The sequence below is a fragment of the Argentina silus genome (genome assembly GCF_951799395.1).
Source record: "Argentina silus genome assembly, chromosome: 14".
Lineage (NCBI taxonomy): Eukaryota > Metazoa > Chordata > Actinopteri > Argentiniformes > Argentinidae > Argentina > Argentina silus.
The window spans coordinates 11452496-11469995 of NC_139668.1; the positions used below are offsets into that span (position 1 = coordinate 11452496).

General features: G+C 46.4%; 1 protein-coding gene across 1 annotated transcript in view; it reads right to left on the reverse strand.

Moving 5' to 3' along the window:
- Window positions 1-17500, reverse strand: part of robo2 (roundabout, axon guidance receptor, homolog 2) — a 169691-nt gene that overhangs the window by 425 nt on the left and 151766 nt on the right. Inside the window, exons 23-30 of the mRNA XM_083684845.1 lie at window positions 15599-15758; window positions 13258-13524; window positions 11694-11911; window positions 6062-6256; window positions 5247-5405; window positions 4673-4984; window positions 2805-2999; window positions 1-2337 (exon numbers count right to left, since the gene is read on the reverse strand). The exon at window positions 1-2337 is cut by the window's left edge and continues 425 nt beyond it. Coding sequence (XP_083540971.1) covers window positions 2336-2337; window positions 2805-2999; window positions 4673-4984; window positions 5247-5405; window positions 6062-6256; window positions 11694-11911; window positions 13258-13524; window positions 15599-15758 — 1508 coding nt within the window. The 3' untranslated portion in view covers window positions 1-2335. The remainder of the gene's footprint in view (window positions 2338-2804; window positions 3000-4672; window positions 4985-5246; window positions 5406-6061; window positions 6257-11693; window positions 11912-13257; window positions 13525-15598; window positions 15759-17500) is intronic.

Below are 17500 nucleotides of genomic sequence, written 5' to 3' on the forward strand. Positions count from 1 at the left end.
GAAATGACAATGACATGAAACACAACAGTACAACAGCATATCTGACAAAGCCTTTTTAGTTTCCAAATCTCCTCGATCAACATTAGCAGTACAAAAGAAGACTAAAGAAACAGTCATTGAACCAGAAAAAATCCTGAAAGGTAATATCGAAAAACATTATTTAAAGCAGCGTTTTTTGAGTCCATACAAGGCATACGTACAAAGGAACAGGCCTTTAACATAATCAGAAGAACATTGTTTGGAAAAGATACAAATTGAACATCTGAGGCTGATAAGTTCCATGCGGCAGAAGAGAAGATAGTGTGAGTTATGGTGGCTTGGCTAGGCAGATAGATTCATAGATAGATAGAAAGTGGTCTGCTCTATGCTGTAGAGACAGAGGCAGTGAGATCTGCTACTGCAGGTGGCTCCTTCCCATTATGTGGTTCTGGGCCATGCTGGCCTACACTGTACACAGGCAGCCTTCACTGTACACGCACAACACTTCCTCTCCTCTAGGAGGAGGTGCATTCTGGGAGTTTCAGTAACAATTATTGGGCAAGTCTGTCATTTTACCAAATGTGAATCCTGACACAGTTGACGGCTGACCATTGTTCTCCTGGGAAATGCTGGGAATTTTCGAGACAGTGCTCCAAATGTAAGTGTTCTAAAACACGGAAACAATAGGTTGGAAAATAGATGACCATAAATGAACGTGAATGACTCTAAAAAAAACGGGCCAATGGGGCAATGAACCGACATATTAGTTGCTTCTTTCCTGCTAATAGAGTGAGTGACAGTAACAGTAACACCAACACTACCATAATATGTCACTACAGCCATGTCTGAACTGCAGTGGCCTAGTCCTGATGAGTCCAGTGGAATTATCAAAAGGGAGCATTTTCCTTCAGCTTGTCCCTGTAAGATAACCCTTTTTGGTTCCATGTAGAACCTTTTCCACAGAGTGGGTTCTAGATGGCACTAAAAAGGGTTCTACACGGAACCAAAAAAAGGTTCTTCACATGGTTCTTTTACAGGTACAAGCCTAACAACCCTTTTTGAGGATGCTCATACTGTAAGTGCTAAAACTAGATGGCTAGATTCTATTGGTTAAAGTTTACTGAACACACATTCACACCTGCCTAGCAGGCATTTACTGTACTATACCGTAAATCATGTTGTGGGTGGGTTTTGTTAGAGAGACTATACCACAAATCTTTTATTGAATGCATAAATAAAATGAGTCAGTTCTGATTACATGAGATGAACAAGAAAATAAAGAAAAAGGTGATGGTTAAATGCTGGTATGAAGATGCGAGCACAGACCTCCATCTGAATCTGTCCCTGTCACATACTGTATGGGTTTAGTTAGTCCTCAGACCACTTTTAGAACAACAGGTACTGTACTAAGGGATAAGATGATCCCCTCGCTAAGATGCTAGATGCTAATAATAACCTAATCGTTAGTGGAGTCATTCTATCACCCGTCCCCTCTTCACATTTTCCCCTATCTACCTCCTCTCTGCCCGCGTCCTCAGACACACCCATAAACCATATTTCTGCCGTCCGATTGGTCTTAACTTGAGAAAGGGCATGGGTTAGTTGCTGTCCGTGAGCAACGCCTTACTCTTTAATATCTCTCTGTACATTAGTATATTATATTTTCTTCTCTCTACTTTACAGTACAGAAACTCCTCTTCACATATTCTTCCGGTTCTTCATGTCAGCAGGAGCTATGTTTTTGTGCTTATCACCAACAATTGCAGTGCAAAAAAAAACAATAATTAATTCATAATAATGATAATAATTAATCAATGATAAGTATAAACAAATGATGGTTTATAAAACAATTATTTTATGGCACAACAGCCTATCAATTCACATATAATACAAATGACCAGATATAACCAACAGTATATGGAAACAAAAAAGCTCAAACTGAATTAGACTTGCATAGCAATGCAACGACAATGTAAAGAATATATTTACAGGAAACAACATTTCCCTTTTTGTCCAAGGACGGTTACTTTGAAAATTAGTTTTTCTTGTATAGACGTTTACATTATTTTTTTTTGTTAACTTGATTTTTTTTTTCTGACGAAAAAATTAAGGTAGGAGGTGGGAAATATTTTTCTGGAGGACAAAAAAACAAAGTGGGATGTATCGTATGTCTGTGTCTATACATCACATTTACAGTTCCGTTACGCTGCTTTCCATCATCCTCCACTTCTCTCCTCCTCTCTCTTCTGATAATACACAAATAAGGACAAAGTTCATTGCACCACCTGGTGAGGCATCATTCATTCTGGTGAGGAACAGACGGGGGTTTCTTCAACTCAAATCCATAGGCCGGTCACTCTGTGGGAGAGACAAGAGAGGACAACAATGTCACCACAATCTACACAGAGTCAAATCGTTGTCAAATAGTCTGAATGGGACAACATCAATCAATATGGGTGGAATCCTAACTCGAGATCTGCGCACATAACTCAAATCATTGCACACATTTCCAGTTGACATCGATGCAAGATTTACGCGAATATCAGAGCTACTCATCTCTAGTGAGGATTCCACCCGAATAGCATATTTATCAGCATCACAACGCGTTCACAATATCCACGTCTGGCCGCAATGCTATTGATCAAATGAAAGGTACTGTACTATTTACACTATAAACACACATGTTTAACACCATTCCTCATTCCATTCCATGAATTACAATGAGCCCGTCGTCCGATTTCTACCTCCACCAGCCTCTGCTGATTGAATGCTATTGTACACGATGAACCGTCTTCAAAAACACGACGATAGGTACAGGTACTTACATAACTCTCCAGAGTACTGTCCCTGTCCGTTGGTCCCTAGGAAGTCAGCGTGCTCCAAGGCGGACCACTGGTGAGGTACTCTGGGCACCTCTGTCTTGCGTGGCCCCGTGGAGCCCTTGGAGGAGGCTGTGCCCGAAGAGCTGTGGCCACCAGGAGAGGGGAAGCAGGGTTTGCTGTAGGGCAGGCACCCCTCTTCTGCACAACAACAGAGAGAGAGCAGGAGACAAAATGGGTTCCAGAACTCTACACAGCAATAGCCACTTCTTTGTCACGGTCCTCTGTGGCTCAGTTGGTACTGTAGAGGATGGAGCTAGCAAAGCTACAAGGTTGTGGGTTCGATTCCCGCTAGACAACAAAAACTAGGTATGTACTCGTTTTACTGTAACTCGTTTTGGATAAAAGCGTCAGCTAAATGGCATATGTGTGTGGCTGGCTGAAGGTTCTACCACGGCAGGTGTGTGTTTAAGCAGCCATAGGTGGGGGGGAGGGGAGGTGTTTGCTGCAGAAGGTGGTGTAGAGAGAGAGAGAGTTCCTATACTGGCTCGTACCCTCTCTAACTGACATCTGCAGTGTGTTGGTGCCAACAGACAGTGCCAGAGCATGCCACAGAGAGAGCTCACACAAGGGTCCCCACAGGCAGCGACTGTACCACCCTAACGAAGGAGGAGCTGGCTACTGCAGCGCCCCCTGCTGTAGAGCAGCATAACAGAGGATATACAATACAAACCGTATTGTGCTGTCTTTGATATTTTCTTTTTTCACTTTGTTACTTTCCCAGCGCTGTTGCAGCAACTGTGGTGGATGTGTTACCAGGCCAACACAGTTCAGCTCAGCTCGGTTCAGATCAGCTTGGCTCTTTTGTGTGAACAGGGGAAGTCTCTTCCATGGCATGACATCTCGTCAACCTGCTCCCCACTGCTCCACTAATGACTAAGACTGGGCTTGTCCTGAACACTCTGGACCATGCTGTGCATCAATCAGGCTGGGGAAGTCTCACAGCTGTGGAGAGGAGAGGGCAGAGTGGAGCCCCTGTCTCTTTCTCCTGGTCTGTCTGTCAGTCTGATTGTCTCTCTGTCTGTCTGATTGTCTCTCTGTCTGTCTGACTGTCTGTCTGTCTGTCTGTCTGTCTGTCTGTCTGTCTGTCTGTCTGTCTGTCTGTCTGTCTGTCTCTGTCTGTCTGTCTGTCTGTCTGACTGTCTGTCTCTGTCTGAAAGCTTCTTGGCACGGAGAGCTCCCTCACACACACTCACACAGATGGGTGGATGGTGTGCAGAGTGGCCAGTTTGTTTGAGAGGGGAAAGCTGGGGCGATTAGAGTGCATCTGTGTGGCTGGGACCTCCTGCCTAAGCTGGGTTAGCGTTGGAGCTGGCCAAGGTTGGCCACAGCTAAGGGAGGTGTGTGTGTGTGTGTGTGTGTGTGTGTGTGTGTGTGTGTGTGTGTGTGTGTGTGTGTGTGTGTGTGAGTGTGTGGATGTGTGGATGTGTGGATGTGCGTGCGTGCGTGCGTGCGTGCGTGCGTGCGTGCGTGCGTGCGTGCGTGCGGCTCTTCGGGAGGGGGGGGTTCTGGGAGACGGAGTAAGTGGCAGACAGTGCAATCTGTTCATGGGAGTCCAGTCTCCACTCAGCAGGAGTGCTGATTGAACACCAGGGCTTACTAAAGGCCTACCACTGCCAAAGCACAGCGGCCCTCCACTCCATGCTGTCAGCTAGTTAAGGGCTTTGGACCTCTTGCTGTATAGCAATGGCTGCTGTTCTCCACTACAGACCTGGGTTGGTACTATATTAATGATCTGGGCAGGGGAATTGAGTTGTACGCCACTGGTACCTGCTTGTATTGTGTGAATGGTGCGGATAGGAGGACGCAAGTACCTGTTTTGTGTCCCCTGCGTCCCTCATCCCCTCGCTCCATGGAGCCCAGCCTCTCCTGGGCCTGGGCCTGGGCCTGGGCCTGGGCCTGGGCCTGGGCCTGGGCCTGGCGGTGTCGCTCCAGAGAGGTGCGGGTCTGTCGGTCCATGGAACTCTTCATCTCCTCTAGCCCCGGACCCAGGCCTCCAGACATGGGCTGGCGCTCTAGGGAGGAGGGCACCCTCTCAGCGGGGGGGCCCATGCTGCCCACACTGCGGGCCCCCTGGATACGACTCTGTGCCTGGGAGGGCGGGGGCTCTGGGGGAGGAGGTAGGTCTGACAGGAGAGAGGAGGGGGGAGGTAACACGGGGTCGTTATTGACCTACTTAAAATGCTACATTTACATGCTTACAACCTGGTCCTCTGTCCTTCTAAGTGATTTTTATTGGAATAGTGATGGTGATGGTGATAGTGAGAGTGATATAATGACAGTTTCGTAATGATATTGTGTATCTTCTTCTCAGATAGTGACACAAGAATAGTTATGTTTAAGCGTCGTGAGTTAGATCATTTGTGACCTCCGGCCCCCCAGTCTCACCATCTGCGCTGGGGTCTCTCCGGTGGGGCGCCGTGGGCTGGCCGCGGGGTTTGCGGGTGGGCCGGGGGGCCCGCTGGTGGCCCAAGCTGTGTGTGCCCACTGTGCTGCTATCCGTGGAGAAGGGACTGCCCGGTCTGGGCCGGTGGCAGAGGCCTTTACCTGCAGCGAGAAGAGAGAGAGAGAGAGAGAGAGAGAGAGAGAGAGAGAGAGAGAATATACTGGGTGAATGGACTGGGGAAGGGAGCAAGGAGAGAGGAGTGTTTAATTCCAAGCTGGAGGATCACAGGAGCCCATGGAAGGTGCAGTTAGTTAGTCAATCGAAAAAACAAACAAACAGAGAGACTCTCAAATCACACCATGACAGTGAATGCAGTGCCTGTCAACGGTTTGGATTATTTCAGAGAAAGAGAAGCATTGTTAGAAGCCTGTAAAGAGAACACCGATGAGACCTATTTCACCCAGATTGTATTCCTCTATCCCAAAACACCTACGAGTGCAAAGCTGGGTGTTAGACTTGAGCTGTGGATGGAGAGAGACAGCGAGAGCAAGAGAGAGAGAGAGAGAGACATCCTCTATCCAGCCGTGTGTGCGGGTGTGTGTGTGTGTGTTCAATGTGTACAGTATTGCCATGCAGAACCAGGGCCGTACGGCATCCGCAAGCAGCAACACAGAGAAGTGGGGAGAAACACCAGGCCAACAGAGGACAGAGGTTGCAGAACCGTGCAGATCAGTGCCAGTGCTCTTCATCCTTTTTGAGTCAGAGGTTTTTTCCCAGGGCAGGTTTCTGTCTTCTCCAGACACACACACACACCAACCTCTCTTGCTCAGGCTGGTACCGTCCAGGCGGTAGCCCGCCTTGTCTGCGGCCGCCACCAGGGCCTGGGCGAAGCTGCATTGGGTGAAGATGGAGCCATCTGAGGAGCTGCCCATGCTGGACCTGTGACTGGAGAAGTTACGCTCCTCATAGGCGTCCTCCTCCGAGGCTGAACCCCAGCCGTTCACCATGGAGCCTGAGGGACATGGCAGCTATAGTATCAGCTCCCATACTGCGGTGTGTGTGTGCGCATGTGCGTGTGTGTGTGTGTGAGTGAGTGCGTGCATGCGTGCGTGTGTGCAAGCATGTGTTTGTGTGTGTGTGTGTGTGTTGACAGATTCATTCACGTTGTTTCATATCGAACCACACAATGTTCCTAGCCTCAAGGCGTAACCAAGGAAATTCCATGGACACAAAAGCCCTTGTATAATCTGCCATATTGAACATCTGCACTGTGGCTATATACATTTTCCTGGATTAATGTGTTGTGTAATCTTATAATTAGGGGTAATATCAAGTCAATGGGCTTCGTCTCAAATGGTTTTCTCTTCGCTCCAGGGCCGGCAGGTGAGCAGTGCTTTTGTATAGTTATTCTGTTCTGGCCTGCCCTGTTCTATCTTATTCAGTGGCGCTCGGCGCACACACACACACACACACACACACACACACACACACAAACACACACACGCACGCACGCACGCACGCACGCACGCACGCACGCACGCACGCACGCACGCACGCACGCACACACACACACACACACACACACACACACACACACACACACACACACACACACACACACACACACTCTCAGATACATAGCTCTAACGGGGCCTATTGAGTTGAGGCTGCTTTTGATAGAGAAGAATGAACACACCTGTGCAAAACGGAGCTACAGTATTGCCTCAGGTGACACAGATGAAGCAGCTCAACAACTGAGGTGGATCAAAGGCCTAATGGTATACATGCCTGGGCTCTCTTATCACTGCTTGTAGAGGCACTGGAACCACTGTGTAAAGGGCTGTCATGTTGTTGACACGTGATACAGAATGAATACCAAAATCAATGCAGCTCAATTCTGAATGTGTAAACCAATGCATTTGAAATATGTAGCCTGATATATCATTTTCAGGAGGCATGAAAAACAAAGGGAACAAATATGACAAATGTGACATAATCAATACCTAAAATTCCCAGAAACACTGAAAGCTTATAGTAAACTGTGTGGATTAAAGCTTGTTCCTGTAAATGGCATATTGTGGGCCTTCTTCATTGTTTTTTTTTGGTGTGCATATCTGTGTTACTGTAAGTATGTGTTTCAGATGGTATCCTTGTAAAGAGCCTTTCCAGCACTTTGAATGAAAAAAGAGTTTCCCCTGGTGGCCCCAAATATATGTGCCACTCTGGCAGGCAGGACAACAGTGTGCTAATATGACAGCTTTCTGTGAGACTTGTTTGGCAGACTAAAGATGAAAGTGGCACTTACCCAAACACGCACACATACACACACATACACACACACACACACATACACACACATACACACACACACACACACACACACACACACACACACACACATACACACACACACACACACACACACACACACATACACACACACACACACACACACACACACACACACACATACACACACACACACACACACACACACACACACATACACACACACACACACACACACACACACACACACACGGCAGGCAGGCAGGCAGGCAGGCAGACAGACAGGCAGGCAGGCAGGCACGCACACACACACACACACACACACACAAAGAGGTTTGAGAGACAAGCACATGAGGCTAAAGTGAATATCAGAGAGAGAGAAGGGGGGAGGGGGGGACAGAGTGATAAAGAGAACACTAGGGAGATGGCACTGGGCTCCATCAGAGGAGTAAAGGTCAGGTGGCGTGAGAGATGGAGACAAAGAGAGAACAGTGGAGATCAGAGGGAGTCAGTGGGGAGCAGAGAGGGTGACAGTCCAAGAAATCTGCCCAAGGCAGGCGGGTAGAAGACCAGCTCTGGCACAGTCAGAGAGGGAAAGAGAGAGCGAGAGGGAGAGGGAGAGAGAGAGAGAGCATAAGAGAGAGAGAGAGAGAGAGAGAGAGAGAGAGGGGAGAGCCTCAAATAAAGCCAACACACACAGTCTACCAGCTGCTGTGATAAACACTCAGACAACGCCTCTCTCGTTGGAACAAAATGTTACACTTGTGTTTAAACTGCCACAACGATATAAATATGATTAATATGTGCAGGAAACCCCCTTAAAAATGCTTTTCAACTTCTCTCCTGTAAGCTCCCTCACCTTGAAACACATCACAGAGATGGGGTTTGTGGCTGTACCAGAATTAAACATGGCCCAGGGGAGTAAATGACATAACCACCCGCTCCTCACCTCACAGAAGCTTTCCTCGCCCTGAAACTACTACAAACACTCCACAAATTAACGGAAAATTCAAATAAACCTGTGAAACCAGTGAAAACGTTGCACATTCCATTTTTTATTGCGTCGATTGAAAGACAAAAACCTCAGACAAGAAACTACTTTCTGGCACCTATCTTGCAAAAAAAGCTATTTTCTCCGAAAACTATTTTTTTTTAGAGTTTTCCTCTAACTAAAGAAAGAAAAAAAAGACTGCAATTCCTCTGGGTCCAATCCTCCCGCAAAGAATAGTGGAGATAATGAAGTCTAAGCAGTGCCAACCAAAGCACTGAGGCTTCCCAGAGAGAAACACCGCCTCAGCAAATCACATCACAGCGTTTGGGTTTTCAGTTACACTAACTGCCACTGTCTACTCTGCCCCTGTTCCTTGGGAACCACGCCGTTCCTCATACTCGACCAAATCATGGGCTTGTGACATGATGATCTGTGGAGATGCCGGACAACTTCAGCGGTGGAGGCTGGTGGAGGTAGAAATCGGAGGACATTGTAATGTGTGGAACGGGAATGAGGAATGGTATCAAACACGTGTGCAGTACATGTATCTCTCTCCTTTAAATCTGAAATAATGCCCTTGTATTGTTCTTCATAAGGTTCCTCGAACCTAAAAGGGTTCTTCAGTTTGTCCCTGTAGGGCACTCCTCTTTGGTTCAAGGTAGAACCTTTTTTTTTTTTTCTAGAACGACTGTATCTTCCACCTCTCCTCATGTTACATGCTGTAATGGACCAAGGCCAGTAAAGTGGAGTGAGCCAGGGGGTAGTAAAGCCCAACCCCAGTCCCTACTACCACTAAAAGTGATTTATTCTGACAGAGCTCCTCATCTGCATGTCGTTAAGGTGGAAATCATTCCCCCTGACGAGCACCCGTCTCCACCTGCCGACAGGAGATGTGACCCCCCCCCCCCCCCCCCCCCCCCCCCCCCGACAGGCCTGGCAAAGGTTTATAGGAGAATAATCACCCAGAACAAACGGCTACAGCTCTGACGTCACTGTGGATATTAGAGCCTAACACACACACACACACACACACACATATACAGACACACACATGCATACACACACACACACACACACACACACAGACACACGTATATACACACACAGACACACACACGGACACACACAGACACACACAGACACACACATGGACACACACACACACACACGAGTACAGTGTGTGTATGTGTTCAGTAGAACATCTCAGTGAAGCCAATGCCTGCGCTGCAGGCTTCACAATGGTCTTTTGATAAGAATACTGTCCATAAAATAACACATAGACACGCCTGCCAGTGAAAAATGTTTTCAGCGCAGAGCCTGGCCTTTGTTTTCTAGGCTAGCAGTGAGAATGTTTGATTTACTGGCCTTTGGTGTAACATTAAGGAAACAGACCTATTTCCATATTATTAAAACAATGACAAATCTATCATCTGGAGCTTTGACGTGTGCCTGCTCCTGCCCCCTCCCACCCCCCGCCCCCACACACACACACCTCTGCACAGCCTCAAAATGGTGGCCGTCATAAATCTACCCCCCCCTCCCGTCTTCTCCTCCTCCCTCTGCCCCTCCTGCTAACCCTGGAGCTAGGACCGTGTCTGTATTGTCAAACGCTGGGGAGCGAGGGAGACTTGTGGAGAGATAAGAAGAAATAGTGCTGTCTTCAGAGTAATACAGTGCAGGAGAGATGCACCAGATTAAGGCCCGGGCGCTGCTTTATATTCCTCTAAATATATCAGCAGCAGCATGTGTCAGAGTCTGCAGAGCCACTGTTCCATCATACCACAGAAAACTACACACATGCCAGGGCTACAGTCAGTCCACAGGCTAGGCAACCAGCCGTCACCGCCCTCTCTCTCTCTCTCTCTCTCTCTCTCTCTCTTTTTCTTTATCTGACTGTCTCCCTCTCTCTCTTCTCTATCTGCCTCTATCTGCCTCTCTCACTCCTTATTCCAGATATACCCCTTCTCTCTCTCTCTCTCTCTCTCTCTCTCTGCCTCTATGTTCTTCTTTCTCTAGATATATCCCTTCCTCTCTTGCTCTTTTTATTCCCCATTTTCCACTCTTTTTTTTTTCAACACAGAGCTATAGCTTTAAATGTAATCCGGAAGTATTTTGTACACATTCACTAGTGTTTTGGGCCTGCTTAAGCCAAGAGGTGACATCATCGGGTCATACGTGACACAAGCCCATTGTGTCACGTGTTGCTAAACGTGACAGTAACATACGTCCACATCACTCAAAATAACCCCTGTCTTCAACTCCTGCCCTAGGGGAGCAGTCCAGTTTTAGTACCCAGTTAACTGAGGGGCTACAGTAGTTATGTCCTGGTCAGTTGGTTCTGTAGAAGAGGAGCAGGAGGACCCATTCCCTCTGTCTCTCTCTCCCTCTCCAATGTCATGTCCTTCACACGTCCCTCCGACAGACGGCTGTAAAAGCTTTCAGTGAGTTGTAAAAATGGAAATGGTGCCTCTAGTCTGGAATGGAATATGGCCGAACGTGAAATTTATTTCAAATCTCCTCGGGAAGATATGGGTGGCGCTGGCAGTGGTACTACGCTGTGTGTGAGCTAAATCACAGTCCCCCCTCCTCCCTGTTCGCCTTGCCTCCTCCACCCCCTCTTAATTTCCCTCTCACTGTCCTCTTTAAAATTCATGGACTTTCTTATCTCCTTTTTGGGAAATAATAATTATAATTCCACAGTGTCTGCCAAAAAAACACTTGAACAAACTAAGTCTAAAGCATACGCAGTACATTCAGGTACAAATTAGCACACAACAGATATATACAGTACGGTGTGTGTGTGTGTGTGTGTGTGTGTGTCATAAGCAACATGATTTACAGCAAAGTGATAACAACATACATGTAATGTTCATATCTTAATTTCATGGATATGTACAGTAATTTGATATGTTGCCTGTTAATTTGATATGCTGTCTGATAAGCGTCCCTTTTTGAGTTACTGAGAAATGACAGCGGAACAAGGCTTTTCTTAATTACATTTCTAGTTGACTTGTCCTTTACAATAGTGAAATATCCATTCAAATGCAGCGTCTGTTAAAACACCAGCTTTTAAACACCGACTTCAACTGGCACAGCAGTGGGGCTAGCAAATTAGCATGACCCTCACTGATATTCACACAGAAGGGACAGCATCAGTGGAGTGACTCACCTGTTACCGAGCTGTCTAGGTTGTCCATGCTGGACCCGGGTGTGTGCTCGATGCCACGGAGAGGCCTTGCCATCTCGTAACCTTCATCCTCCTCATCTTCCTCCTCCTCCTCGTCCTCATCTGGGATGTCAGTCTCCAGATCGGACACCAGGGTGCTGGACACGTAGCCCACTGGGGGGGCCGGGGCCTGGGGTGGGTGACAGCCCCCCTGCATGTGCCTGTCAGAGGGAGATAATGCTCTATGTTATCACAGCACAGGTATGTACTATAACACATGACTGTATATGATCAACATACAAGAATGAGACATACGGTACGTGAAATATGGGAATGTTACTGTATATGCTGTATCTGAACGTGTGGAATTTCCTACGATCATAGACTATTTTAATTTGGAGGTTAAATTGTGATGAAATTGTGTCATTTATAGTGTCGTAAAAGCCCCAACGAGCTGGTATTAATCATTCAGTCAGTACTGTATGTTATTACAGTACAGATGTGCACAAATATGCAGGCACATAGATAAGGGGATGGGGAACCAGCAGCGATGAGAAGCAGAGAGAGAAAGAAAGAAAGAAAATAGACAAAGACGGCCCATGAAGACAGGATGGCATACAGAAGGGATCCCAGACAGGGAGAGGCACTGTCAAACAACACATTTAGGGAATTCTTCCACATACAATGCTCTGAAATTGGGGACAATTCCACTAATTCTAGGTTGCCTCTTCTTGGCGCGCGAACACAATGACCCCCTAATTGCAGCTGAAGAGGGCACAAAGACACGCTCTCCGAGCCTGTCGACACCAACCTGTCACCTCTCTGACGATCCCTGCTCTGCTGACAGACAGGCCCGTTTGTTTGAGTCGTGCCTGCGACTTTGACGCGGTCTGCGGCGGGATTTGGATGTAATTACTGGCTCTTTCCTGTTGTCAAAGATGCTCTCAAAAACCAACGTAGTCATTACCGTGGTAACACGACATCTCCTCCCTGACAAGAACCCTCCCTATTTCCCTTCACTGTAATAAATGGATGCCAGTCTCTCTCTCTCTCTCTCTCTCTCTCTCTCTCTCTTTCTCTTTCTCTCTCTCTTTCTGTCTCCAACAGGATGAAACATGGGCTTCGTCTGACTTGCATGAGTACTTTGACAATGCACTGCACTGTATGCGTATGTGGAGGCCTTAATAAGCCTTTCAGACATTGTGCTTCTCACAAGCGAGTGAAACACTAGTCATATCAGTGGTAGCTAGCACAGGCCCATTAAAAATGAAATGATTAATGAGTATATCTCCATTGTGCAACGCGTGACTACACGGTTGACATAACACATACATAAAAACACAGAAGTGGAACAGAATAGACACTGAAAGAAAAACACCCAATGAAATATCCATAGGCATTCTCAAATGAAAATTAACCTCTTATTCGGGTTATTCGGCGTGTCCCTGGAGGAGAACCCTACACAGCACCAAAAAGGGCTCTTCGAAGTGCCTTATTTTTTTGGTTCTGGGTAGAACCTGTGTTTTCTAGGAGTACTTGCTGTGATGTTCCCCTGCAGTGAGCCTACCATGTCTGTTTGGCCATGTCCAGTTGGTATGCACGGGTGATCTCATCTAAGTGGGCCTGAAGCATGGGCTGCATCTCCTCCCGGGGGGAGGGGGTGAGGGTGGCTGTGGACTGCTGGCCAAAGGACACTGCCGCTGGGGAGGAGGCCACACCTCGGATGGGTGGGGTGGGCACCCTCTCCTCCTCCTCCTCCTCCAGCTCATCCTCCAGCCCCTGGTGGAGGTATGTCTGCACGGGCATGGGGGGGCCCCAGCCGTCACTTTCATACCTGGGGGGGAGGGGGGGGGGGGGGAGAGACACAGAGGGGTTAGAGAAGGTGTTTTATCTAGCTCTTAGTGTTCGTGGATGGAACTATAGTACGAAAGAAAAAAATAAAAACAAGTCCAGAAATTCTCAAGGCTTTAACTATCATATATTCTGATCATGTGCCTGTGTGACCTTGTCAAACTTTGGGAAGGATTTTCTATATTAAAGCCTTGAATGGAGCGGAGGAGGGAGAAGGGCTTTCATTTCCCATAATTGTGCTTATACATGCTGAAATAACACTGGTCATAAAGAAAATGTTCATTAGAGGAATTTGTCAGTGCACACTCCATGGGACATAACAGTTTTAATCTGGTGCCATTAAGAGCTGCCTCAGATTTACAGTGCAGAGGACTCCTCATCTGCCAGAGAGCCTATTAAACCAGAGGACTCTATCAAATGGAGGTGAGAGGGCGGCACACCTCAACCACGGAGACACACACTCAGTTAAAGGAGCTACACCATTTTTTTGTTCGTAGGAGAACCCTTTTTGCTTCCATCATGGAACCAAAAGGTTCTACCTAGAACCAAAAAGGGTTCTCATACAGTGACAAGCCGAAGAACCCTTTCAAGGCCTCCTAGAGTGTAGTTTTAGTGCATGTATGCATATATACGTGTATATCTGTTGTGCTACCAAACATTCAGGAATGTTTCATCCCCTTCCCTGACTCAAAGAAGATGTTGCCCTTAGTCTATTTAGAATTAGCTCACAATGATGGCAGTCTTCATTAGAGAAGAGCAGAGAAAAGGAGAGAGGCCAAGCAGTGTGGAGAAAGGAACATACTTTATGAGTTTCATTTTTCTCTCAGATTCAGTTTGTTAGCGTGGAGAGATATCCCACAGGAGACATACTGTAACTCTCTCTCTCTCTCTCACTCTCTCTGTCTCACTGTCTCTCTCTCTCTTTCTCTCACAAACACACAGCTTGAAACAATGTAGTCATGAACCTCAGCAAGAATCAGCAGATAGATTGATCTGCAACCATCTGTGAGTGTGTCCATCCGCTAGCCACAGGAGACTGCTGAAACAATGTTTTCTGCAGTTACAAAGTTTTCCCTCAGATTAAAACAATACTAGATTGATCTGAAACCATCTGTGTGTGTGTGTGTGTGTGTGTGTGTGTGTGTGTGTGTGTGTGTGTCCATCCGCCTGCCTCGGGAGAAGACACACACACACACACACACACACACACACACATACAAACACACACACGCGCACACACACACACACACACACACACACACACACACACACACACACACACACACACACACACACACACACACACACTGATCCCTGTAGTTTCTTCCAGATGCAGCACAGTAATTAGCCACAGAGAAACAGGCAGCCCTGGGCAGAACCATGCCCTTTAATAACACACAGCAGGTGGCTGGGTTTCTACTTTAAATCAGTGGTGTATAGACTAACATCCTTCCTTCAAACAACTGGGACCAACTGTCTCCCTTACTACATCAGAGGATGGACTACTCTAAGTACCACTGAGGATAGTTGCAGGTATGGACAGTGTACTTCTGTCTGGCTATGTATTGAGAGTACAGTTGAAATGTAGTACTGTAGTAGTAGTGGTAGTAGTAGTAGTAGTAGTAGTAGTAGTAGTAGTAGTAGTAGTAGTAGAAATAGTAGTTGTAGTAGCAGTAGTATTATTAGTAGTTATAGTAGTAGTAGTAGTAGCAGTAGTATTATTAGTAGTAATAGTAGTAGCAGTAGTATTATTAGTAGTAATAGTAGTAGTAGGAGTAGTAGTAGTAGTAGTAGTAGCAGTAGTAGTATTAGTAGTAATAGTAGTAGTAGTAGTAGTAGTAGTAGTAGTAGCAGAAGTATTATTAGTAGTAATAGTAGTAGTAGGAGTAGTAATAGTAGTAGTAGTAGTAGTAGCAGTAGTAGTAGTAGTATTAGTAGTAATAGTAGTAGTAGCAGTAGTAGTATTAGTAGTAGTAGTAGTAGTAGTAGTAGTAGTAGTAGTAGTAGTAGCAGTAGTAGTATTAGTAGTACTAATAGTAACAATAGTGGTCTCATACCCTCCTCCTTCGTGGTGCTCATTGGGGTAGTGGTCCATGTCAGTGCCAGGGAGGGGGTGGATGGGGGGAGGGGGCAGGGGGACGTTGGCCCAGTTGGCTCCGTTGGCCTTGGTGGGTTTGTTGCTAGCCTTGGTCTTCTTCTTCTTGCCTCCCTTACCACCTTTGGAAGTCAGAGATGGAGAGAGTTAGAGAGACAGAAATACAGCATTACATTACAATACAATATTTCCTACACTAGAAGAAACACGTTATATTGTACTTAGAACAAAACATGGTTTTCCGTTTATCTCTGTAAGAGAAACCTTTTTATTCTAGGTAGAACCCTTTTGGTACAAAACTGTGGTGGCCAGATAACAAATACCAAGAATCAATTGAACATACTGTTGGAATGAACCTACATTAATTTCAAGACCATTTCAGCATTGCTTTAAAAACCCATACATACATTCTCCAACACATGCTATTCAATGTGTTCTTGCCTGTCAGCGGCCGCATAGAAAACCTCAAGGCCGACAGATGAAAAGCGTACTTCCTTTGATTGATTGGCTGAAAAGCCTCAAATCTCCATAGAAACAGGAGAGAACTGCAGTAAAGCAGCCTGAAGTAGACCTCGATGCCCCTTGCCCATCCCTCAGTGTCCACATCACCACGAGTGTTTGGTCCGCAATGAAATATCTCACTTCAGGACATCAGCGTAATGAATGGGGCTGTGTGGCGTCTGTGTGTCCCTAATGGAATTCAACTGAGAGTCAATTACACTTTCATTTATTTTATTACACCAGAGAGCCCAACCCCAACCCCATCCATTTCCCCTTGTATCCCTCTCACACCGGATTCTACTCCTCCCCATACATCTTCATAAATCTGCCAGTGAGGGCTAGGCCACAATATTGGGTTTTATGCGATTTGGTGACTGTGGGAGACTATTGTTATGTTTCTAGTCGGTGTGTTCAGTTGGCCTCAGAACACTTGGTCAGAGAGAGAGAGAGAGAGACAATGTCTTTAGAGCTGTGTTTTGTTGCTAACCCATATCTATATGAAAAGTGGAGGAATGATTCCTTTGTCTATTCATTACTAAGCTCCCCTCCAAATGGAGACAAAGGAAGTTATGAGTGATGTACTTCATTGCACTGTAGATAGTGTGTGTGTGTGTATGTGTGTGTGTGTGTGTGTGTGTGTGTGTGTGTGTCTGTGTGTATGTGTTTGTGTGTGTGTTCGTCCTAGGAATCCTCCTAGGAATCCATTCATGGCAGACTGCAGCAGGAGTCTGCCAGCACACACCTCACATCTCAATCCAGAAAATACCCCAGTTGACGTCGCCAGCCACACGGGCTGGAGGAGAAAACGGTTCTTGGGAGGCTCTGTTGTGTACATTTGTATCTGTCATCTGTTGGTTAACCCTCCCTGCCAAATGCCTGTAATCACTTCTCCCAGCACCACAAAAAAGCTCCACTTCAGGGAATTTTGCATCCCGTGCCATGTAACATGTCATCTAATAGACTGGCCAGACTATGACATGGCTACAAATTAGCTCAGTGTCATCAGAAAAGGCTTTCCATCGACCAGGGATATTATGCTATAGGGTTCATCTACTTTATATACTAGTCAGGCTGAGATCAAAGGCAGAGTAACAGTATATAAAATAAAAGGTAAAAAAAAAAAAATGAAAATATGTCTTGCTCTGTAAAGCGACAACGTTGTTATTTCGCACATTTTTCTTCACAAACACTTTCCTGTGATGTCACGGAGGACAGTGTTCACATCAACTGATGATTGCATTGTAACATTGTTTGCAGGAGAGAACTACCAGGAAAGGGGAGGAGATCGAGGTGTCGGAGTAAGATTCATACAGAACGTGGTAAAAAAAGCAACAGTGGGCCTGAGGCAGGAGGCTCAGCGCTG